Below are 24,565 nucleotides of genomic sequence, written 5' to 3' on the forward strand. Positions count from 1 at the left end.
ACCAAGAAAGCCCGAGCCGACCCACTGTCCAGATCTCATTGCATTCAAATGGACGCAGCTGCTACATACCCCCCTAGCAATTGTCGCTGGGTAAGGGGGCCAGCCACTCCTTCTCTTGCTCGTGCCTCTCCTAGAGGCAGCTTCTCACTGTTGCTCTCTTTCAAACAGCTGGGGAGGGGGTGGTGGCTGGATCTGTAGTTATTCCGGTGGCCAGCAGGGTCATCTGCACTCTGTACTCCATGGAGTGAATGCCTTCCTGCTGTCTTCATGGGGACCAACCTGGGAGACCACGACCTACGAGGCAACACCAACCTAGCGCTGCTGGCCTTGGAGGAGACTTCCTGGGGCGCAAACAAGCATGCTATGTGGCTTCTTCTTTTTTAATTTTTTTATTGTGATTTGGGTGAAGGTTTACAGAGCAAATTCACTTTCCATACAGTGGTTCACATATACTTTGTCTCATGACATTGACCACAGTTTACCACAATGCAACAGCTCCCCTCCCACTTCTTCCCCATAGTTACCCCTTCCCAGTGTCCATCCCTCCATGCACTCCTGCCCCCTGAGCTGTCTCCCCGTGCATAAGCAGCCCTTCTTTCTCCCATGATTGTTCTCTCCAAGGAGTGTATCTGCCTCAGGTAAATGTTCAACTCCTATGCCTGTCTTTTGTTTGGCTGGAAACCATAGGTATAGGTTCAATTCCAGATCTGAAAAGTCAGCCAGGGGCCATAGTCTCAGGGGTTCCACCAGGCTCTGTTGGACCAGCATACCTGGTCCCCACCTTTTTTTTTCTCCAAATGATTTTAAGTTTTGTTCCACATTGTTCTCCCTCTCTATCCAGGATCTCCTACATAGATCACCTTCCAAGGGGATGACAGTGGTAGCCGGGCACTGTCTAGTTCTTCTGGTCTCATAGTTGTATAGGCTGCAGATAGGATGGTGTACCAGTCACTAGGACTAATTGTTTCCATGAATTTTTGTTTTCTTCATTCTTCTTTGCTCTGGATGAGGAGAGACCCATCGTTGTATCTAGATGGCAGCTTGCTAGCTTTTAAGATCCCAGTCACTACTCACCAAAGTAGGAGGTGGAACAATGTTTCGTATAGTATGTTATGCCAAATGAGCTTGATGTCCCCTGTGACTATAGTCCCAAGTCCACAGGTTCAACTACTCAGTCCCTCTGGGTAGCTGGCTGTGACCAAGCTGTGACTACAACCTTGCCCCTTGTCAGCTCTACTATACACCTGGGAATTCTGATCATTCACGTAAACTTATAGGACCATTGTCTGCCAACCCTATATATGGTCTTGGATATACTCCCCATTTCATAGACATACCTAATCGTTCCGCCTGTCCACCCATATACCCATGTTAGCCTTCACTGACAACACAGTACTGTATATACAAAAGGGTTCAATTTGTTGTCTGTACCTCCCATGTACTTCTCTATGTCTTTCTCATCCTCAATGCTGATGTGGCTTCTTAAAGAATCTAGCCTGAGTGTCGGCTGAAAGTGGCTAAGAGCTGACTCAAACTGTGGGTCAGTTGCATGGCTCTCAATCGGAGGCTGAGTGGTGGGAACCACACAGACTACGAGAAGCGTTCCCAGTTTATGGGGACGGCTCTACTTGGCACTGACCGGTTGTCCTGTGGGAGTCTAGGGCTCCTGATGCCAGGTACTCTGATTTCTCAAGAGAGGCTAGGTCTCAATTTGGAAATATTGGCAACTAATTCAAATAGAAGAAAATATTGTGTGCTGGCCAAACAAAAGCTGTCCAGAGCTGGATGGCATCGGGGCTGGGGGTTTGTGAGTCCCAACTTGGGCAGCAGGCCTTCTGAAACTTCTCGCCCGCCCCTCTCTTCCCCATGTCATCACCTTGGGCACTGCCTGGGGGTCCTCTCTCAGCTTGGTCCAGTTGGAGCCTTGGTTTTAGGATCCTCGGTACAGTTTATGGTCCAAGTATCTTGCTGCAAAGATGTCAGTCTGACCAGTGCCATGGCCATGAGTGTTTCTTTAGCCCGGTTTCCTCGTTTCCTTTTCCAAGGCACTGTGATTTTTTCTTCCAGTGTAATTTTTTTTGGGGTGTGCGTATGTGAGAAAATCTTTCAAAAGATTTATAAATTCTTTATAAATTCTTTATAAATTCCCCTGTCACAAGAAGGGGGCTAAGTGGGTTCCCCACGGATGCCTGTAATATCTAAAGTCTCTGCTTTTCAATCCTCAGATTCTGAATGGATTTTGACTCCAGGTAGGCTTTGTGCCTCATTCAGGAAGTTTTTTTTTTTTTTTTTTTTAAGACAAGGGACCATTTCATGAAATATGGCTTAAAGAAAAGTGCTTGGGTGTGTGAGCTGGGAGTCTGGGCCGATTGGCTGTGTGACTCTGGGCAAATCACGTGAGTGCTCTGGGCCTTAGCTTCCTCACCTGTAGCATGTGGCTGGTGGCTGTGCCCCCTTCTCTGGTGAACCATCTGAGACAGTCATATGGTGTCCAGGGTCGTGCCCACACTCAGCCAAACAAAGGATGTACCTTTTAATGCTAACTGTCACTTAGCCCCACTGTCTCTAGTGCGAAACAGGTTCCGAGTGTGCTTTTATCTTAAGGGTCTTGATGATAACTTGTTACTTTTTAAGACTGTGTTATTCAGTTACAGTCTTGTTCTTCCCACTAATGTGTTTTCTCCGTGGAAGCTGATGCTCTTTGTTCTCGTGTGATGGCTCCTGAGAGTTGCTGGGCAGAACCTTATCCTCAGGGCTGAGAGGATTCCTTATGACTCTGGACTCCTCTAGATAGGTCAGCCTCCCTGCATGGTGATGGCTGCCTTCCCCTTCCCAACTCCAAAGGGAACCTCCCCCTTTTTTAAGGAAAATGTGGACAATATTAGCCTTTTAAGGTTGAAGCTGGTCGTTAATCTTTATAAGGCATTACTGATCATAACAACGGCTAACATTTATTGACAAGGAGCTCTATGGTATAGTGGGGAAGGCATGTGTTTGCTAACCAGAAGGTCGGTGGTTCAAACCCACCAGCTGCTCCATGGGAGGAAGATGAGGCAATCTACTTCCATGAAGATTTACAGCCTTGGGAACTTGAGCACGGTTCTAAACACTTAATTAACTTAATCCTCACCAGAGTCTCTGTTGCTGCTGTTACTCACTGAGTGGATTCGGACTCACGGTGACCTGCTGCGTGCCGATTCGCACCGTGCTCCGTAGGATTCTCAGGGCTGTGACTTGTCAGAAGCGATAGCCAGCCCTGTCTTCCGAGGCACTTCTGGATTCACACTGCCACCCCTTCAGCTAGTAGTCAAGCTCTCAGTCCCATTTTGTTGATGAGGAAACAGGCACAGAGAGGTTAAGTAATGTACCAAAGGCCACACAGAGGGCAGACTGCCAGTCTGAGATTCAAACTCTAGTCATCTGGCACTTAATCACCGTGCTGCAGCTGCTTCTCCGTGATTTTTAATAACTGATAATGTTTTATACATATTTTAGAAGAAACAGAAGGAAAACGTAATTTGCTTTGCTTTGCTTATATACAAACTTAATGGCCAGACAATGCTTTGAAAAATTAGGACTTTGTGCTAGACTTCAATGGGAAATTGTTGTGATGTACTTTGCCATATATTAATATATATACAAACCATAATATAGATGAACTATGTTTATATCATCTGTATCCACACAGTCACATATCTAGGTATTATCTCTTAAGAGCATTGTGTATGTGTGTGTGTGTACACACAGATGTGTACATATCTCTGTGTATCTGTTTACATATACCTATATCTATATACAGGCAGCTATACAACTACACACACATGCATAGAGCAGATGACAGACACAACAATGCCCAAATGGACCAGATGCTTAATTTTAGCTTACTTCGAGGTGGTCTAGCTGACTCATTGGAAAAGGACAAAAGAGCCTTTGCTGATCTCAAGTGGCCTGGACTCCAGAGGGCTGTGGTTGGGCTGTAGGGTGTCCGGAGGCATCTGGTCCAGGCTCTTGGCCAAAGGCCCAGTGCCAAGCAGTGAGCTCAGACAGGGCAGAGGCCCCGAACCAGTAAGGTTAAGGAGCAGCACCTGCCCCTCTCTTTCCTCTCCACTGCACAAGCTGGAGACTGGTGCCGCCTCCAAACAGGCTTCCAGAAATGGCCTGGACGGTGCAAAAGCTCCCCCTAGAACGCTGAGTGACGAGAAGATACAGAGCTGTGTTGGTGGTTTAATCCTGATTCTGTTAAGAAGAAGTAGCCATTTCTAAATGTGCACAGGAATGTGGGCATAAAGGAAACCACCAAAAGGTGATCTCAGGTGTCTTCTTTATAGTTTTCCATGCTGCCCCAGTTGTCTATAACGTGCACATGTCACTTTCACTATTAGGAAAAAGGAATAAATGTTTCTTACAGAATCATTTGAGGCTGGAACAGAACTTTTCCAAAGAGGCTGAACATTTTACTATCATCCACACTTCTCCCAAATTGCCAGGAAAGGAACTTTCTTGTAGACCCCAGAGGCACTTTTGTTTTGCTTCTGTAAGACACACTGGCTGGGTTCTGGTGGAGGCCCTATATGTGGTCCAGCCGGAAGTTTACAAACTAGGCTTCCCAGAGGCCAAAGTTCTGCAGGAGGCCACCAGAGCTGCCAGGTGGCAAGGGAAGATGGGTGCTTGAATCAAGTTAGCAAAGCCTGGTCTATTCCAACTGCTTCACAGTACTTAGGTCCAGAATGTTTTGAACCTGCCCAGGGTCACAATCAAGTTTGTATTAAAACCAGAGCCACGTGTCTAGAAACACAGTCCAGGACTTAGGGCCTCCAGCCACGGGGGGCCTTTTGATGAGATTTTGTACGAGGTAGGCCTCCTCTTGGCAAAGTCAAACCATTTCTCTCCTGATAGCACGATAACCCTTCCTAGTTTCAGAGCAACACATGCATCCCTCCCTTGGTAATCTCCTTGTGTGTGTGTGTGTGTGTGTGTATGTGTGTGTGTGTGAATCCTCCATGAGCTCTCTTGGGCACAGAGAAATCAGAAGGTCATAGCTGCCATCCAGCCCCTCTATTCCACAAACTGGAGCTGAGGTCTAGAGAAGGAAAGGGACCCCCTGATGGAGCTGGAGCCCCGTCTGAGAGAGGAATGCCCATTTGTAACGCTAGTGCATCCTCTTCCTCTAAGAAGTCCAGAGAGTGAGGGCAAGTCACCCAAAGACACCTAGCAAGATAGGGGCTGAGTTGGGACCAGTCCCTACTTCTTTCAACCTCCTGGCTCCCCACCAGTGGTTGTGCTCTCTCCCCACCTCTGCCCTAGCTCCACTCACAGCCCAGCCTGGGTGTGGGGTTTCTGGTTGTCCTCGCATAGCTGGTTGAGCTCCCTTCCCCTCCCTGGAACACCTGGGGGTAAACAGTCATTTGTTTTTTCCCAACTGCCCACAGGATCATCCGGACAAAAGTACAGCAGCCGCCCAACCAGCCGGTCCCCGCTTCCAGTCACAGTATAGGTAAGAAGAACTTTCAAACAAAATTTAAAAATCTAATGGGCTTCAAATAGTCTAAAGAACTTTTAATCATTCTTATGGACAGATAATTCTGCATAAAACACTTCAGCACGCGCCCTAATATGCCTTCTTTGTCATTCTCCAAGGGCTGGAGCTGGTAAATGAATTTTATAAATACTGCTAAAAGGTTTTGAATTTTACTGATTATTATGATAAATAGCTTTCACCATGAGACAGAAAATTGAAATCTAAGCCAAAAAAAAAAAAAAAAATCCACTAATGGGGGTCTATAGAATGTCAGATAATTAAAGTAATAAATCAAGAAAGGGGTACTTATTCATAACATTTTCTGCATCATTAGTCAGTAAGTAGTTTTGAATGTGTTTTTTTCTTCTACCAAGCAGCCCTTCCACAATTCTTTGTGCACTTGCAGTCTTGAGTGAAGATGTGGCCAAACTTTCCAAACTTTCTTTCTCGCTCGCTCTTGCTTCCATCTCACACCCTGTCAAGGCTGCAGTGGGGTTTGGGTGCTCACGAGCCAAGTCTGAGAGGGGCTCCGACCTGGAGGGGTGGGAGTCACATTGCATACTACTCAAGAGTCCAGACAGCCCCTTCCCTTCTGTTCAAAGCCTGTGAGGTGAAAATCCCATGTGTTTATTTAAGGTACAATATTTCCCCCTTGGGGTACAGGAAACCCCTCTGACTGGTTAGCTGGAGGAGAAGTTAGTCTGCTATCAAAAATGAGTGTCCACCCAGCAAGCCTGGGATGCTCCTGTTGCCACAGTCCCTGTCAATTCTGCTGGATCCGTCTCAGCTTGTGTCGCTTCCTCAACTTCATTGCTCCTTCGCTAACCAACAACTGGAACCCCTGCTGGCACGGGGGCCAGGCAGAGAGGCCGCATCCAGCGGCATCACTGATGCACCCAGTGAGCTGTGCAAGTCCCTTCCCCTCTCTGAGCCTCAGTTTCCCTTTTGTGATCTGAGGAGCACCAGGTGCCCTCTGGTCCCCGCCAGTTTTGATCCTCCATGGTTCCCTCTGAATAGGGTTAAGACAGAACTCCTCCCTGCCACGAAATAACTTCTCACCTAGTAATCCATTCAAAAAAGTGTTTGCTGAGCACCTGCTATGCAGACGGTGGTCTTGGACACTAATGTCACAAAGGAGGCAGGACAAATCCCTCCCCTCAAGGACCTCTCAGTCTCATGGGGGAATGTAGCAAAGAGAAGTTCACAGGACATTGAGTCCAAGCCCAAGAAAGTGGCACAGGGTGCTGTAGGAGCAGAAGGCAGGGAGCCTGGCTCTGGTCGCGGCTGTGAGGGTTAGGGAAGGCTTCCCGGGGAAATGCTTGCAGCTGAGAAGTTACCTGTGGCTGTGACTATTTCAGGTCACACAGCAATGAAAAGTTTTGTGGCTTTAACTATTTCAGATCATATAGCAATAAACATTACCCTTGGAATAGCTATAATAATACTCTTAATATAATTAATGCCACTAAATTGTATATGTGACAGATCTTGGATTGGTAGATGCAGTGATATATATATATATATATTTTTTTAATATATATATATACACACACACACACACACATACATACACACATACATATATATATGATATATAATACTTTTTGCTTTATTATATATAGATAAATATATAATAAAGCAAAAAATATTTTTCAAATTGCTTCAGAGGCATAGTTCTACTTGTAGGTCAGCAGAATGCTTTGTTTTGTCCCACTTTTTAATAAAACCTTTATCTTGACAGCCCCTCATAGATGACAAACTTTTTGATAAGTGAGAAAACGGAAGCTTAGCAGAATCCAATAAGTAGCCCAAGGTCCCAGAGCGTGTAAGTGGTGAGGCCAGCACTGGCCCCTGGGTCTTCCAAGCCTCGTGCGATCACCAAACGCTGAAAGAAACGCTGCGGCCTCTGTCAGCAACATGGTGCAGCTTGGTTATCTGTGGTGGTTGTTTTTGAAGAGCCCGGTGATCTATGGTCTTTCTTCCTGTGTTCTCTGCTCCTTACTTAACACAGAAAAACTGATGAGATTTGCATAAATCTATTTTGAGGAGCTGCTTCTGGTTAAGGAAAGGAGAAGTTAACGATTGTGCTTCGGGGTGTCCTAGGGAAGATCTAACATCAAACTCAAAGACCAAAGAAAGGCTCTCCCCCCTCTGGGTCTGTAGGAGCCTGGAGCTGGATCTGCTCCAAGGGAAGCCGCGAACAGCTCGTCCTGCGAGCACTGCCATTTCCGGTAATCTCCACACTTGACAGTCAGAGGCCGCTCCATCTGCCTCCAGCTAGTTACAGCCCAAGGAAATGTACTTGCGATTGCTCTGTAGGTTTTAATGAACCAAGAAGGAATTCCCACAGCCCAGAAATGGAGGTTCAGCCTAAGCGGAGAGGACCCCCCATCACCAACTGGTCTCTTCCTTGGGCTCTGGGGTCAAGAGTCAATGTGAAATTTGCACAAAAGCTTTTCCCAGTTCTTATCCCTACAAACTCTGAGACCTAACCTCCATCTCCCTAAGCCATCACCCTCTGTCCGTCGCTCTGGGCAGGGGACACAGAGACTTCACGTCTAGACCTGTGGCCGAGCCTGGTGCAGCCGCTTCTCAGCGAATCGGTTCACCATGCGGAGCCTCCGTTTCCCCATCTGACACACGGGGATGATGGTAGCACTCAGTGTTCCAACATCCGATGAAAAACGCTGCACTGCTATGAAGCATGGCATTGTTATTAACCATTGATTAGTGAAGAGCAGATGGGCACAGGATTAACTGTTCCATCTCTGGGTTCCAATCACCACCCTGCCCCTTCGTAGCTATGACCTTGGGCCAGTCATGTGCCTTCCCCAGGCCTTGATTTCCTTACCTGGGATAATGGCATTGCCTAGCTTGTAAGATGGTTCTCAGCAGTAAATGAGACACAGAGCACGTGCTCAGAAAAGGTTTGTTCTTATCATTGTCACAATCAGTATTAAAAATGAAAATCCAGGTAAATTGGAGGGAGGAAAGACAGTGAGGAGCTATGGGAAGGAAGTCCGCCCTGGGCGGTTTTGTTGGCTGTGCACAGGCGTGCGTGTGCCGGGACCTGTGTCTGTGAGTGTGGACGGCCCCAAGCCCCGAGCAGCTCCCTCGGATCTCTCCTGCACCAGCTGGGGCTCCTCCTTTGCCCTCTCCGTCCCCCTGCTTCCTGCTTCCGGACCTGGCTGGGCTCCCCCAGCAGCCCATTAACTAGAGAACCTGGGCAAACCACCCACCGCGATCCGCTCTCCTTGCCCGGGGGTGGCTGCTGGCGCTGGGCCCACACCCCCTGCCCGCACTGCACTCTGTCCACTGTCACCCCCAGCGGCAGCGCCTTTGTCCCAGGCTCGGTGGCACTTGCTCGGCCCGGGCCCTGACCGCCCCTCTCCCTCTGCGCAGTGTCCACGGGCTCCGTGACGCAGGTGTCATCGGTGAGCACGGACACGGCCGGCTCCTCGTACTCCATCAGCGGCATCCTGGGCATCACGTCCCCCAGCGCTGACACCAACAAGCGCAAGAGAGACGAAGGTAAGAGACAGACCCTCGGTGGCGGGTGGCGCTGTCAGGACAGCTCAGCTCCTCGGGCTGGAGGCCCGGATGCCTGCTGTGCATCCCCTCTCCCGCCTGGCACAGGCCCGCTCCCTCGGAGCCTGAGTCCCCTGGAGGGACAGGAGGGACAGCCGGGCACTGGGCTGGTCGCTCTGCAGTCTGGCCTTCTCTCCAGGGGTGGAGAGATCAGGGCTTGGCTTGGCCTTCATGGCCTTTAAGGAGGCCCTGTGCTTGCAGAGAAGTGGTGCAAGCAGTTAATGTTCTTGGCTGCCAACCCAAAGGTTGGAGGTTCAAGTATACCTCAGAAGAAAGGCCTGGTGATCTAAAGGCTCTGAAAAATCAGCCGTTGAAAGCCTTGTGGGGCCTAATTCCACCCTGACGTACGCGGGGCGCCACGGGTCGAAATCCTCTCAATGCAACTGTGTTTTTGTGTGCGTGTGCATGTGTGCCCATGCGTGCATGTGTGTGTGAGCGAGTGTGTGTGCATGTGCACGTGTGTGTATGTTCAGATACGATTCCTAGGGGTGGAGAGTGAAGGGTCTGGCCATGATATCTTCACCAAGGACACCATGTTCTTCTTGTAGGGAGCTGAGGTGGGTGCTGGGCCAAGCAGCCACCTCCTGGGTCTAGCGGTGGGAGGCACACATGTGTGGAGCGGGCCGAGAGGCTAGTTCTCCGGGGGCTTTGCACATCCCTTAGTGGAGAGCTTCAGTGGGGCTGGTGTGTGTGTGGGGGGTGAGCAAGGGCCTGGAAGGAAGGCGTGCAGGGGCCTCCCGGGGATGCAAAAACCTCTCAGACCTGTCGCCTTCCATGGGGCCATGGCCCACCTTAACCCAGGCCTCCCTTCCCCTGGCCGAGGCTGCCAGCTTAGGCTGACGTTAATGGGCTTGAGAGGAGAAGCGACCCCCTGGGAGTGTGTAAAATCTTCCTCGGGAAAGGAAAAGGCATAGTCCAGGAGGCCTGAGAGCAGCGTGACAGCAGTCTTGATTCAATTACTCTGTTCTTCAGCACAGTTCCTTCCTCGGCTCCGTGTAAGGGATGTATGTTCTTGTGAGCACATGCCTAAGTACTTAAGATCTGTAACTAGAAAATTGAGTCAGCTGGGTGGCGGCTTGGCCTGCGTGGTCCAGGCAGCACGGGAGCTTCTGTGGGGCTGCTTCGCAGCTTCGGGAACCTGCCGCACCTCTTCCCCTGCTCCCGAGCAGATGTCAGGGTCTTTAACTCAGTGGCTGCTGTGCGAGTCGTGGTGGGAGCCGATGGCCTGCGATCTCTGTTGGTTTATGCAGCTGACGGCATCATCTTTCCTTCCCTTGTCACCTGCACTGGAAGCAGATGTGCCCAAGATGGGGCCTGGCTGTATCACATGATGGTAGGGGCTGGCTGTGGGAGGCTTCTACACAGGCTGCGAGGTCCAGGCAGGAGATGTTGGGAGAAAGAGATAATCTACTGTGAATTTCCCCACTGAACAGATGGGTCCTGCTGTGGGGGGTTGTCGTGCGTGTTTGTGGAACACTGACTTGGCTTGTGATTTGTGGTCGGCAGTCATGCTTGGTCCCTCAAGCTGCTTGAAAGGGTGGGAAGTGGTCAGAACATGGGCGGTGTTGGTCCTGACGCCTCAGCACTGGACAGGTCGTGTCCTGAGGACATCAGCCCGTTTGAAGTCTCTTTAAGAGACACAGTGGCAAATTGCTTGGGATATATCCAGGTGAACTGGGGTGGGGAGGCATCTGGTGGTCACAGCACCTGGGAGCACGTCAGGGTTCTAGGGGCGTCTTGCCACGAAGAAGAGACGAATTCGCAGCTTGGGGTTGTTGCTTGCGTACTCAGAGGGCTAACATGGGAGGAGACAGGAAGGAGACGTGTGTGGTTCAAGGGCCAGTTTGAGGCAGATGCAGAGGAGATTTCAGCTCGTTGTAGGAGCTGTGCAAATAGAAGCGCCTCTTGGGGTATAAGGGGCCTGTCTTGGCAGGTAGTGACGGCCCCATCACCAGGGATGTGCAGGCAGAGCCTAGCTGGGCAGCTGTGCTGGAGGATGAGAGTCAGATGTGGGATCGGGTGATCTTCGAGGTCCTTCCAGCTCTAAAATGTACCACGGGGTCCTGACCCCTCGTGTGTGGTCTGTGGGCTCAAGGACAATGCTTCGATGGCCCTGGACGCTTGTAGGATTGGGAAGAGCAGGACCCCAATGCCCTTTGTCACCCAGAGGGTAGGCGGTTGAACAGAGAGGAGGACAAAGTGTCCTTGCTCACATTACCAAGTCTCTGGGGGAACTAGGAGCTCTGGTTAAGGCCTTTGGCTGCTAACCAGAGAGGTCAGTGGTTTGAACCCACCAGCTGCTCCATGGAAGAAAGATGAGGCAGTCTGCTTCTGTAAAGATTTGTACCCTTGGAAACCCTGTGGGGGTCGCTATGGGTCAGATCCACTCGAGGGCGGTAAGCCTCTTTTTTCTGGGGAAAGTGTGACGTAGCACCCCCTACTGCCCTTTCCCTCAACCCGCTGCTGTCAGATTCCCAGGCTGTAATCTTTAGGGAAACTGACTGCCACATCCCTCTCTCAGGGAGCGGCTGGTGGGTTCCGACTGCCAGCTTTTGGTTACCAGCTGATCGCTTAAGCACTGCACCACCAGGGCTCCTTTGACCCGTCCCAGTTCCCTCTGTGTTGCTCCAGACCCTGCATCACCTCAGGGTTGAGAGAGGAGGCAGACATGCTACTCTCATTTTAAAGAGGAGAAAAGTGAGGCCCCAGGAGTTGTGGGACATGGGCAAAGCTGCATAGCCGCTGTGGAGGGAGGCATTGGGAGGGGCTGAACGCGCGGCCCCTCAGTTTCCCGCCTTGGGACGCCTTGGAGGTGGAGAAGCCTGGTCTGGGTGGAGCCCGGGGAGGGCGCAAGGAAAGCTTTCAAGGAGAAGGACAGCAGGTCAGATGCTGCTGAGACGGTGGGGAGGTGGAAGGTAGAGGTCAGGGTTTTGAGGAGAGCCGGGAAGTAAGAGGCAGCTACCGGGATCAGGCCAGGGCAACACGGGGGAATGGCCCTGGAGGGCCACCCTGTTGAGGCTGCAGACCTTGCATCTGTGAGGGCAGCAGCCTGTAGGGGTGGACAGTTGTTCCCAGAGCCCTCAGCCTGAGAGGAGATGGAGCACGTAGGAGAGGGCTTCTGCAGGAAGGGGTAATGGAGCAAGAGAGGGAGTGGAGGCCCAGACGGCTAAGGATCCCCGCCCCCATCTCTGAGGTGTGCTGACTGAGGCGCCGCAGAGTGGAATGGCTGAGTGGAACGGCTTGCTCAACTCTCTGGTCTGAGGGCCTCTCCAGCTTGGACTTGGGTCTTGCCCTGTGGTCACTTCCTGGTGCCATCCTCCTGCCCGGGCCTCAGGGAGGGGTTGAGCAGCAAGACAGGGTCTGTCCTGTAGAGCTCACAGGCTGGCGACCAGGGTGGCAAGGTCCCCGTCCCTCTGGTGGGCCGCGTGTGAGGTGATGCTGTAATGAAGGGGTGGTACCTGGAGTGGGAGGGCAGGACAGGGAGAGGCGGATTCTGACCAGAAGGATCAGGGAAGGCTCTTCATTGGAAGCACTCTTCATTGGAAGCATTCTTCATTGGAAACATTCTTCGAGGGCTGGGTGGAGGGAGGAGAAGACCATCAAAGGAAAGAGATGGTGGCAAGGCTGGGAAGGTGTGAGGGGCAGGGAGAGAGCCAGACAGCGGGGCTGCAGGAGGGAGAGAGGTGGGAAGAGGCCAGGAATCTGGGACAGCTCTGCCATTGTGGCCTCGTTGTGAGGCATTGGGCTAGGATCAGTGGGGAGATGACTTCAGGGCTGTGCTGACCACTCAGATATAAGGGTGGACCCAGACGAGATGAGCCCAGTGCTGTCCAATAGACATACAACATGAGCCATACATGGAATTTAAAATCTTCTAGTGGCCTCATTAAAGAAAAAGAAAAAAAGAAAGAAAGAAAGAAACAAGAAGAATTAGTGTTGATAATATATTTTATTTATTCCATTATGTTCCAACTATTTCTATTTCAATTGTCAATAGAAAATAATTTGGATGCTATGTTTTCCATTCTTTTTTGTGCTCAGTCTTTGAACTCTGGTACACATTTTACACTTGAGTTCATTAAAATCAATAAGATTTAGCTCTTTGGTCGTCCAAGCCTCATTTCAAGCACCGCATGCCACACGTGGCTGGTGGCTACTGTATGGACAACATGGCTGTCGTGCAGGTGCCTGGCACCCAGCCGATACTCAGCAGATGCTCTTTGATGGACCGGGCCGGCCACATCTTTAGAGGGTCACTGTTGGTGAGGATGGAATGGAGGGTCTGTCGTCTCTTGTTTGGTATCATGGGCGTCCACAGAAAGCCTGAGCCATAGCTTGGATCCCCCCACCCCCACCCCAGGACGCTCGCCTCCGAGACCAGACTTGGGGGCGTGGTCAGTGTCTCCTAATCTCCAGAGAAGTGTTCTGTGACTGAGGCAGCCGACCAAGTCAGGGTGGCCTCTGAGGGCAGAGCTGGGACTGGTTAAAGGAAGCCACAGGGAGGCAGATGACGGCTCAGTGCGAGGAAGAGCTTTCTACTAACAATGAGCCTGGGAAAGGTAGTGAGAGCCCCGTCACTGGAGGTATGAGCAGGGGTTGTACAAACTAGGGGCAGAGGAGTGAGAGGAGGCACTCTGGGCTGGCCTCAGGGCCTTTTGCAGTCTCTCACCATCTGCATAGCAAGTACTCTGCTCCGTGTTTGGAAGCTGGTTCTGCCCTCTGCTGCCTGACTCCAAGTCTGCTATTCAGGTGGGCATGACTGGGCAGGGGCCACATCTCACCAGCTTCTATCCCCAGCTCAGTCCCTGGGCACGGGTCCGGTGCACAGAGATGCTCGGGGGCGTGTGGGGGATGGAACCTCGTCTTGTGGTTGGTCCGACCTCAGGCTTTGATGGAGAAGCGGTGGCCTCAGGAGCCCTGCTGGGTCGGGGGCAGAGCCTGAGGCGACACACCTCCCTCCCCGGGAGGCACTGGTCTTGGCAGAGCAGGCAGCTCTGTGAACGGTGGCCATGGATGAGAGGGCAGATCCGGACCCCGGCCCTTCCCGGGCCTTTGATCTCTGCTGAGGCCTCCCTCCGCCTGTCTGAGGCCCTCATTCAGGTCCTTCAGCTTCCCCCTGGACCCCCCAGAGTTTGAAAGGCCCTGGACACACAGAGGCCAGTCCTCTCACCGGTTCCGACGGCCGCCCGTCTGGTGCCAGGATGGCCTGTGGGGCCCGGAGCTCCTTTCTGGGCAGTGGGGGTGCGTCGCAGGCGGAGTGTCCTGCCTTCTGGGCCCTGAGTCACCTTCTGCCTGAGGAGGGCACAGAATGGAGCCAGGACCCCAGGTGTCCGCCGTTTTCAAAAGACACCAAGTCCAGGAAGACTCCTGGGAGGAGGTTGGGGACCCTTGGGCAGGGCCTCCTGCCGTGAGTGGTTTGTCCCTCTTTCTGGGGTGCCTGCCTCTGCCCTGTGTCTTGTCTCTCCTGTGGGTTTCTCTGCGAGGATGTCTCAGCCAGTGCTACCTCTCCTCTACCCCTCACTTTCTCTCTCGTTCACTCTTCTCGCTCGCGCGCTCCCTCATACATTTTCTTGCTCTCATCCTTGTACTTGAGTGTGACCTCTCCCCCTTACCATCTCCTTTCTCTTCCACTCTCCCCCTCTCTTTCAGTCTGAGAGTCCCAGCTCAGCCTTGGCTGACAGGCCTCCATGGAACCACCGCAGAGGAGAAAGGGATTTCTGAGTCCCAGGGCCTCTCTGACCAGGGGCAGGCCTGGCCTTTTTCTCCCTGCTCCCTTTCCCTTCCTGGGCTCCAAAGGCAGGAGCAAAACCTGCACTGACCCCTCCCAGATCTCCCAGAAGGAAGCAGGATGTGAGGAAAAGCAGGGACCCCCGCTTCTGTCTCAGGATTCCTGAGTCACGAGTTCCCAGCAGCCCTTTGGCACCAAGATTCCACAGATCTCTGACCTCTGGAAAGCCGAACACCAGGGAGTGAGGTGTTGAGGCAAAGACACAGCTCACAGGCCAGGGGCAGACTGGGTCTGAGGGCTTCCTGTGGTGAGATCTTTGACAAGTTACTTAATTTCTCTGAGCCTCCATCTTGTCATGTGGGAAGTAGGGTGACACAAGCCTTGCTGTGGGATGAGAAAGTGAAGCCATGGCTGTGAAGGGTTGAGCCCCTGAGCCAGGTCCTATCAATTGCTTAATAGGTGGTCGCTGAGGGTGTCTGGTCCTTGAGGGTGTGAGGCCCTGGGTGGGGAGACTCTGGGGGACAGTCCCAGGCTGAGGACAAGCAGGCTCCAGCCACACGTCTAGGTGGCAGCTGAAACAGAGCTCATCTGGCCACCACCAACTTCCTGTTTGTTAACAGCCTTCGACTTTGGGCACCAGTAACTGGAAGCCCTGAGTGCTCACCGACATCAAGACTGAGCAACAGCGCCCCCAGGTGTCGGCTGCAAAGCCAAGGGCCACTGGCTTCCCTTCTTGCTCCTTCTGGACAGTCCTAAGCGCCCTTTATAGAGGACTGACTGCCACTGAGGAGAGGTGCTAGGGGTACAAAGTGGAGAGCATGGGGCAGAAGGCAGGGTACCTGGGGCTGGGAGGGCTGGACGTCCAAGAGCTTGGGGTCACCTGCTCAGACTTCAAGCCTCTGCTTCGGAGCTGGAAGGACCTTGGAGAGCATCTGGGACGTCTTGTCCCGTCCTTCTCCAGAGGGGGAAACTGAGGCTAGGAGAGAAGGGATCTGACCTGGTCACACAAGAAAATCCAGAGAGAGGATAGGCTCCTCAGAACCCCCACTGGTCCTGCTGCCTCCTTCTTCTTCTTTTTTTAATAACATTTCAATGTGTTTTTGGTGAATGTTTACACAGGGAATTAGGTTCCCCTTTGACAATCTCCACACCAACTGTCCAACGACATCAGCTGTGCCCCCCCGAGGAGCGGCATCCTCTTGATTGGACTGTGTTCTGCTCCGTCTCTTTCCTCCTCTTGATTGGACTGTGTTCTGCTCCGTCTGTTTCCAGGGCTCTAGCTGTCCTGCCCCTTATCTGCTCATTTTGCTTTAGAGTAAATGTCGACTTTTTGGTTTTACATAGACGTTGTTTTGATCCTACCACCTTTCGATGTGACAAATCTCAATTCCTCCTATCTCCTCCTTTCCCCATTCTCCTAGGTGTGTCTGCCACCCCCACTGCTAAAAACCGCCAGCAAGCCCGACCCTCTCAGCCCGTGGGTGGCTGGCGCCCCAGTCCCCAGGGCTTCCTCCGTTCTTGACACTGAGCCCTGAGCCCTGTCCTCCTCCTCCCCAACTCTGTGCTTCCAGTCTCTGGGTACTCTGTGCTTTCCTGACCCCGAGCCATGCCCACGTGGAGTCCTGCAGCTAGCACGCTGTCCTTCAGCCTGGTCTGTTGACCCGGTTTCTAGAGCTGCCTACTTCCCCCCGGAGACAGGATGGGCTCAGTTTTGGGCCCTTGGTCTTTTGGTGCCAGCTGAGGACCGAGGGTTCTGCACGTACCAGCTTGGAGCTTTGGAGAGCGGACAGATTCTGCAGAGAGGGGAACATCCCCTTCCACAGTGGCCTTGGGGGCAGGAAGGAGATGACCAACACTTTGTCTCGGTCTTTGCTGGGGCTTCACCAGGGAAGATCTCTTCCCTGTCCTTCCTTGATGTGCTCATTGGATGGCCCCTCAGGCTGAGCATGCACGGGTGGCCTTCCCCCAAGTTTTGTTTTCTTTTGGTCAGGGCAGGCCTAGAACCAAGGCCTTTGACAGGAGAGCATCAAGTAGAATGCAGGGGACAAGTGCTACCCTGGTAGCCATGTTTTATTGGGCTTACCCTGCGTTGAAAATGAGTTTGAATTAGTCGGCAGATTTCACACATGGATGTCTGACTTCTTTTGGCAAAAAAGTATCACAATATCTGGCAACAGGGGGTAGGCTTTCCCACATGGCAGCCATTGGCTGGGGCAGCCAGGCTGTGGTCCGTCCTGCTCCCCACTGGCTTACTCATGGCACTTGTGCTCTGTTTTCTCTTCCCAAAGGCCTTTGAGCCTCCGAAGTCCTAACGTGGATGCTGAAGAAATAAATCTGGTTCAGTCCAGTCTGTGGAGGCTGCAGTATGTGGGACTCTGTGTGGGTGTGTGTTTGTGGTCGGGGAAGCGGGAAGTCAGACCCCTAGGCCAGAGGTCGGTGAGGTGGGGTGGATGGGGGCAGCAGACACTGAGGGCAGGCCAAGGAGCAAACCCTTTGGGAGCCCGGCAGATTGACTCATTTGCTCCACATGCTCCTCACGGTGCAGCTGGTCCACGGCAGAGGGTGCAGGCTTTGTCTGTGGGCATGGGGGACTGGTCAGTGGCAATGGCACAGCCAACTTTCTGCCCTCCAGTCGGGCCGAACTTCTTCTCTGTCCCTCTGACTGCAGCCTTGGGTACCCCAGTGAAGTCCCAGGCAGACAACTGCCTCAGAAGACCATGGGGCCTAAGGCCAGGTGGTTAATCGGAGAAGCCCCTTGGGCCTTTCCCTAGTGCCCAGGGTCTGTCCCTTGGGTGGGGGGTCAGGTTTCAGTTCCTCCTGACCCCCGGGTCCCTGAGTTTCACTTTGATTCAGTGACTGAGAGTCTGTGTGAAAGTTACCCCCACCCCTCCCTATCTGAACACCTGCTTTGCCCAGGCCCCTCCCATCCCCATCACCCCTTTACCCATGGGGCTGTGCGCTGGGGTTCCATGATCCTCAGGGGTGTGGGAGAGGGCAGGATGGCACAGTGTGAGGACCTCTGTGCAAGGAGTCAGTCAGAGTGGGGCACCCAGAACAGGAGTGGCGGGACCACCTGCGGGGACATCCTCTGGGGGGAAGTCTGGAACTCAAGGGTGGAGTGGGGTTGGCTTTCTTCCCGACCCGACACTGTCCTGCTGCCCTGCGGGCAGAGAGTCCTGCAGCCTTTTCTCTCTGGCTTTAGAATATGGTTCCTTCCTGGGCTGCAGCGTCTGTGGTTCAGGGACTGTCACAGGGCCTGAAACTCCTTTTGGCTTATGGGGTAGGGGCAGGAGCCCTGGGAGGAGGGAGCCAGGAGCCCTGGGTTCCAGTTCTGACCCTGGTTGACTTTCTGTCAACTTACAGCGGCCTGTGAGACAGAGCAGAACTACCCCACAGGGTTTTCTAGGCTATAATTCTGTGGGGGCAGATTGCCAGGTCTGTCTCCCCCGGAGCTACTGGATGGATCAGGCAGCGTCCGAGTGCTTAGCTGTTGAGCCATCTTGGTATGATTATGAAAATAGACCTTACAGACCCCCTGAAAGGGTCTAGGGGACCCCCCAGTGTACACTTTGAGAATCTCTGCTTTAGGCTGCTGTCAACTCTGCCTTGCTTATCACTCATACAGATAAGGAGAGCAGTTAAACAGTTTTAGTTGAAAGAAAGGTATCCTCAGTTTCTCCCTTCTTTGCTCCGGATGGCAAGTGGGAGCCATGGGAGGTCTTGGAGCTGAGGAGGGAGGGACGTGACACACTGGGCTTTGGAAACACGCCCCATGTCGGTTGGGGGGGTGGAGCTTCTTGCTCTCACTCGGCCTGAGCCCCCACAGACCCACCATCACTGCGGTGTCTGTCCCAGCGCAGTGTCCGTAGGATTGGAGGTCTGGCCTCCACCCGGCAGGCTTCCTGCTGTGAATAGCAGCTGTCCGGTGCTCCAAGAGCCTGGGTGCCCTGGAACCCAACTGTGTCTCTCCATCCCAATTCAGCCCTGCTCTGGCCTCCAAACCCAGCAAATGTATTAGAAGTGAACAACAGAAGCAAAAGAAGATGAAAGACAGAAGTGGGTTTCCTATTTGTCTTGACTCCTGGTGCTTGAGGAAGAGCAAGTCTGAAAGGCAGTGGAGCCGGAAGGGGAGATTTTTGTCACACTCCATAGAGGCTTCTAGCTTTTCCAAAATGCCAGCGGCTGGTGACTCGGATGTGGGTGTCTAATCTTACTTAGACATTTCTGGTGTTCACGCTCCTTAGTACAGGTTTATCCTTTCCCTAAGCCCCACGTGGGGTCACCATGAGTCACAGGTGACTTGACGTCAGCTAACAACACCAGCAACTTTCTCTGGGTCATTTCATCCGCTGTGAGGCCCCCTCCTTTTCTCCCTCCCCTCCATTTTACTCCACTGTTGGGGCAGAGGGAGAAAAGTTCAAGGCAATTTGAGAACAGTGGAGAGAGGGGGATGGATAAAAGGCACCTGAGAAAGAGACTCTCTGGAGTGAAGCCAGCTGAGCTATGAGAGGAAGCAGACAGGGCCTTGAGGAACTAGAAAGAAGAGGTCAAGAAGTGAGGGGGGTCAGACACTTTCCAGTACCAACCACCAGGTGGCACCATTGACCCAAGACAGCTTAGTTGCCGTCCAGGGTTAGGGATGTGACAGGGGTAACAGGGCAGTGTGTGCTGGCTGTGAGCTTGATGGGTTTGTAACTGGGCTGGGGCTGGTAGTACCCAGGTAGGCTGACCGTCTGGCCGAGTCTCACTTCTCTCTCAACATTTAGACGGGGGATGGGGAGGCTGGAAAACCGCCATTAGGGGTCCATCTGGTCCTTCCTCACTTCCATGGCTCAGACATCTCAATACAAATCTTTGTAGGGATTGATTCTAGTCAAAGCCTTTACCTGCTGTGTGACCTTGAGTAAGCCATTCTCTCTGAGCCTTGTTCTTTCCGTGTTAAAATGCAAAGACTTAGCCAGATGATTTTAGGGTCTTTTGGGTGTGGACATTCTGTGGTGTGCCAGAGAGGACACGAGAGTTGGAGCTGGACTCTAGATCTTTGTGTCAACTGTGTGATCTTGGGCAGGTCACTTCCTCGCTCTGAGGGTGACTGTAACATCTCCCTCACACACTTGCAAGAAAGAGCAGATTAGAGGACGCTTTGACAGCTTTTCTGGGGCTGAAGTAGAGTGAGGGCTTGTTACTTCTGTCCTACCTGAAAGTCAGGTTAGCCGTCTGGAGGTGCTCCTCCGTCCTCACCCCTTCAGAAGTCGTGCCTCTCTGCCTGTGGCTGTGGAGGAAAGCATCCGGCAGGTTACTCAAGGAGCGCACCTCTGTCCTGTCAATCTCTCATTTTTCTCCACCCTCAGTGCATGGCCCTGGCCTGAGCACTCTTCTCGTTTGAACAGTTGCTGTAGCCTCCTAGCTGGCCCCACCTGCAATGACCCTGACCCCTCCAAGTGGTCCGCCTTCCACACAACAGTGCCTGTGCCATTTCTGAAATACAGTTCTCCATGGTCACTTGCCTGACGGTTTTTAATTTTTTTTAAATTGTGATTTGGGTGAAAATGTACAGAGCAAATTCACTTGCCATACAGCAGTTCACACACACTTTGTCGCATGACATTGACCACAATGCAACAGCTCCCCTCCCACTTCCTCCCGATAGTTACCTCTTCTCCGTGTCTATCCCTCCATGACTCCTGCCCCCTGAGCTGTCTCCCTGTGCATAAACAGCCCTTCTATTCTCCCATGATACTTCTCTCCAAGGAGTGTATCTACCTCAGGTACATGTTCAACTCATATGCCTGTCTTTTGTTTGACTGGAAACCACAGGTGTGGGTTCAATTCCAGACCTGAAGGGCAGCTAGGGGCCATAGTCTCAGTGGTCCCACAGGCTCTATCAGACCAGCATGGCTGACGGTATTGGCCCTTCGAATCTTCCCACTGTTCTTAGAAAGCCATCAGACTTGTTAAGAAGGCTGGCAGGACCTCTACCATCAGGCCTTGCCCACCTCAAAAGCCTGTATCCCCTCCACTGCCCCCATTTCCACCTCTGCTCCAGTCACATCACATGTCTTCCTGCTCATAGCCCAAGGGTTACATGCACAGTGCCGGCTCAGGCGACCTGGGGTCAAGAGCTGGCCCCACTAATGGCTACTCTCCAATCTCAGCCTCTTGGAGCCTCAGTTTCCCTGTCTGTAAAACAAGGGCCCTGAATGTGCCTAAGGTTGGGCTGCTATATGGATTTAAAGAAATAACTCACGAGAGGTGCCTAGGACAATCCATGATGCCAATACATGCCCAGTAAAGGCATTTGACTGCTAACCAGAAGGCTGGCTGTTCAAACCCACCAGCCACTCCTCGGAAGGAATGTTGGGCAATCTACTCCTGTAATGATGCCGCCTCAGAAACCCAAGGAGTGGTCGCTATGAGTCCAACGGACTCCACAGCAGTGAGTTTTTGAGTTTTGTATTATGGTGCCGTCCCCCTGCCTGGAATCCTATCCTGCTCCCACCCCACTGTTCACCCGGCTGACATTCCCAACCACTTCCTGAGGGAGCCTCTGATGTTGGCTTCCTCAGCCGCACCCCAGCGCACAGAGCCTGCCTCTGATGAAATAGCACGTGTGTCACACATCTGTCTTCCCTGTAAGGTTAGGAGCTCCACGAGGGCAGGAACTGTGACTGGGCACAGGGTCGGTTCGTGGCAGCACATCTGTGCTGAATGCGGGCTCTGGGAGTCACAGAAGCTCAGAGCCCATCTGGTCCGTGGGCATAGGCTGCTGGGTAGAACCTAGGATCCTGTACGTCAGACATTCGCCCCCTCCTGCCTGACCGCAACGCCTCCATCCTGCAGCCTCCACTGTCTGGCTCTGCAGAAAGGATCTTGTGACGTCACCCTGGATGGGGGGGCCACTCCCCTAGTCTGAAGACACACCTGCATGCACACGTGTCCATGCGCACACACGTGTCCGTGCGCACACACACGCTGGTGCCTGTGGCCCTCCTTCTGCCTGTCTTACCAGAGCTATGTTCCAGGTGTGTCCAGATAAGCACCTCAAACAGGAGAAGCAGTCTAACTGCAGAACAATGGCTGCCACCTACAGAGTGCTGAGTATTAACGCTTTATATTATGGACTCATTTAATCCGCATGTTCTGTGTGAGAGAAGTTCAGAGAGATCCAGGAAGTTGCCCAAGGTCACACAGCTCGGCAGTGGCAGTGTGAGGACTGGCACCTGGGCTGCTGGCTCCAGAACAGCCTTGCCTGCCACGTGGTCTGCTTCTCACACTGGGGACGGCATTCACGATGAGTGACAGGGTGGCGCTGAGGGTCCCCATGGGAATGTCCTTCCGACACGGCTCCGACTGCAGCTTCTTTTCAGTCGGCCCGTTCTGATTGCCCCGCCACACTGAGCTCAAAGGGGCCTTGGCTCAGAATCTATTGGCACGTCATTTCTGAGGCCTCACCCAACACTGCTGTGCACACTGTCCTATTCGTCACCTTCAAGTTCGTCAGCTTCAAGTGCAGTTGACAAATCACATGTGGATTTTAGACCACAGCAGTGTACACAGCGGGCACCTTATCTGTCAAAGGGGTAAGATCTGCTTTTCCTGGTAATTCCCAAAATTACCTATTCTATTTTGATTAGCACTGACATATAACGAGGTTCAAAAGGATCAGCAACTATTACTTGTGTTAAAGGAGTCCTGGTGGCACAGCGGTTAAGTGCTCAGCTGGTAACTGAAAGGTTGGCGGTTCAAACCCATCCAGGGGAGAAAGACCTGGTGACTTGCTGCTGTAAAGAGCACAGCTTCGTCAACCCCATGGAGCAGCTCTGCGGTCACATGGGGTCACTATGACTTTAAACGGCACCCGATGACAACAATTACTTCTGTTATCAGCACCGAGTTTGCAGTCCAAGTCCAGGCTCTCCAAGAAGACCTTGTCGCCAACTTTCTAAATTCTCAGCGCCATTTTCTCTTTCTCTCTTTTTTAATGGTTATTGTATTTATTTTGCTAAGTATGATGACAGGATTTTGGGGGCTAGGGTCAGAGGAAAAAGGAGCAAGGATTTCCACTGGCAGGATCTTAGCTCCCTGTTCCAGAAACTCAAATATTCAAGCGGCAGCTGGGGGCAGCTTGTGGAGGCAGGAGGGGGCTGATGGGGGTGGGGGCACCTGGGCTCTTTGTCCAGCTCCCCGTTACCCTGCTGTGTGATCCCAGTCAGATCCTGCCCTCTCTGAGCCTCAGTTGGCACGGAGGAGCCTGAACAACCAACCCTGCACTTCTGGTCTTTTCCCTCCCTCCTCCCTGCTGCCCGCTCCCCCTCCGTCTTCTCTCTCTCCCTTGCTTTCTTCGCCTGACACACACAAGCCACCCTGCACTTCTGAATGGTACTTTTGTTCCGAGAACATCTCTTTTCTGAAAAGGACGATCAGTCAGGTTTGTACCTATTAAAGCCGGCACATTTGATCAGTTAAGAGCCCGCACACTCTCTCTCCCCAGACAGCACCTTACGGAGGCAGAGAGAAGCTGCAAAAGGGAAGGGTTACGGGAGACAATGGGGGAAGGCAACAAAACCTTTTGGGGCCTAATTTATGGCCCCTCCAGCAAAGGCCTTGTCTCCTGGGAGCCCCCAAGTCCCTGTTCGGCTCTTCCCCATGGCCCCAGCCTTTCCTAGCTCCAGTGCAGTTTATGACCTGAGCTCTCCTTCCCCCAAACAGAGGAGGGGCCAGAACTGAGTCTGTGCCCCCCACTCTTGTTTCAAGGCCTCTTTGAGGTAAGACTTGAAGTGCTGGACTTGGAGTCACTGTCTCTGGGTGGGAGCCCCAGCTTTGCACCTCCTTGCTGGTGGTCTTGGGCAACCTACTTCCTAGGGCTTTCCTTAAAGTCTTGTGCAAAGTCAGTGAGAGCCAACGTGTGAGAACGTGCTTTGGACACTGGGAAGCTCTGTGGGGGCCCAGGAGAGTCACGGGGGATCAGTTATCTGCTCCACGACTCTGGACAAATTCCTTAACTTCTCCAAGGGTCGGTTTTCTGCCCCATGGGGACCGTAGTACTTAGGTCATACAATGACTGTGAGAATTGTGAACAGATGTAACATACCTGGCACAGTGCCTGGCACGCGTCCCGAACCTCTGCCAGTCCTGCTGCCCTTAGTTTTTCGGCGCGTCTTAGAAGCGCACAGTGATTAAGCCCCAGGCTTCTGAAGTCGGGCTGCTCAGTGGAAACCCGCTCTCACCCCGCCTTAGCGGGGAGACCTGACACCTGACCCTCCCTGGGCCCCAATTCTCTCCTTCGAGGGGCCTGATAGTATCTGTTTCAGGGGGTTGTGGAGATTAGATCAGGCACGCAAACGACCCCGCACGGTGAGCGCGGTGAGTGGTAACGTTGCTGCCCGACACCGGGCTGGGGCCCGATGCAATCCGCGATTCAAGCCTCTCCTTGGGCTGCAGGAGCAGGCGGAGCGGGCCTTCAGGGGAAACGGGGCTTGCTGCAGGGCGCGCGGGAATCACATCCCAAGATCTCGGAGGACTTTGCAGAGATTCCTCCGGGCCAGTTTGCAAAGAGGCGGGTCGCGCGGGGGACACGCGGGAAGGCCCCCGGGCCTCGCCGCCCCCGGGGCGCGTCCTGGGCCCGACCCAGCCAGCAGACATCTTCCAGGAGCGCGCCTGCGTTCTCCCGGGCGCCGCGGAAGGAGCGTGCGGCCATGGCGCGAAAAGAAGCGCGCGCGCGGCGCCCGCGG

At 52.9% G+C, this 24,565-nt stretch overlaps 1 protein-coding gene across 1 annotated transcript in view; it reads left to right on the plus strand.

Annotated features, from left to right (window-relative positions):
• PAX5 (paired box 5) overlaps positions 1–24,565 on the plus strand; it is a 203,863-nt gene that overhangs the window by 14,833 nt on the left and 164,465 nt on the right. The window contains exons 4-5 of the mRNA XM_042781794.1: positions 5,430–5,494; positions 8,921–9,049. Coding sequence (XP_042637728.1) covers positions 5,430–5,494; positions 8,921–9,049 — 194 coding nt within the window. The remainder of the gene's footprint in view (positions 1–5,429; positions 5,495–8,920; positions 9,050–24,565) is intronic.

Source organism: Orycteropus afer, unplaced genomic scaffold (assembly GCF_000298275.1).
Source record: "Orycteropus afer afer isolate SDZICR_OR568_19922 unplaced genomic scaffold, OryAfe1.0 scaffold00174, whole genome shotgun sequence".
Classification (NCBI taxonomy): domain Eukaryota; kingdom Metazoa; phylum Chordata; class Mammalia; order Tubulidentata; family Orycteropodidae; genus Orycteropus; species Orycteropus afer.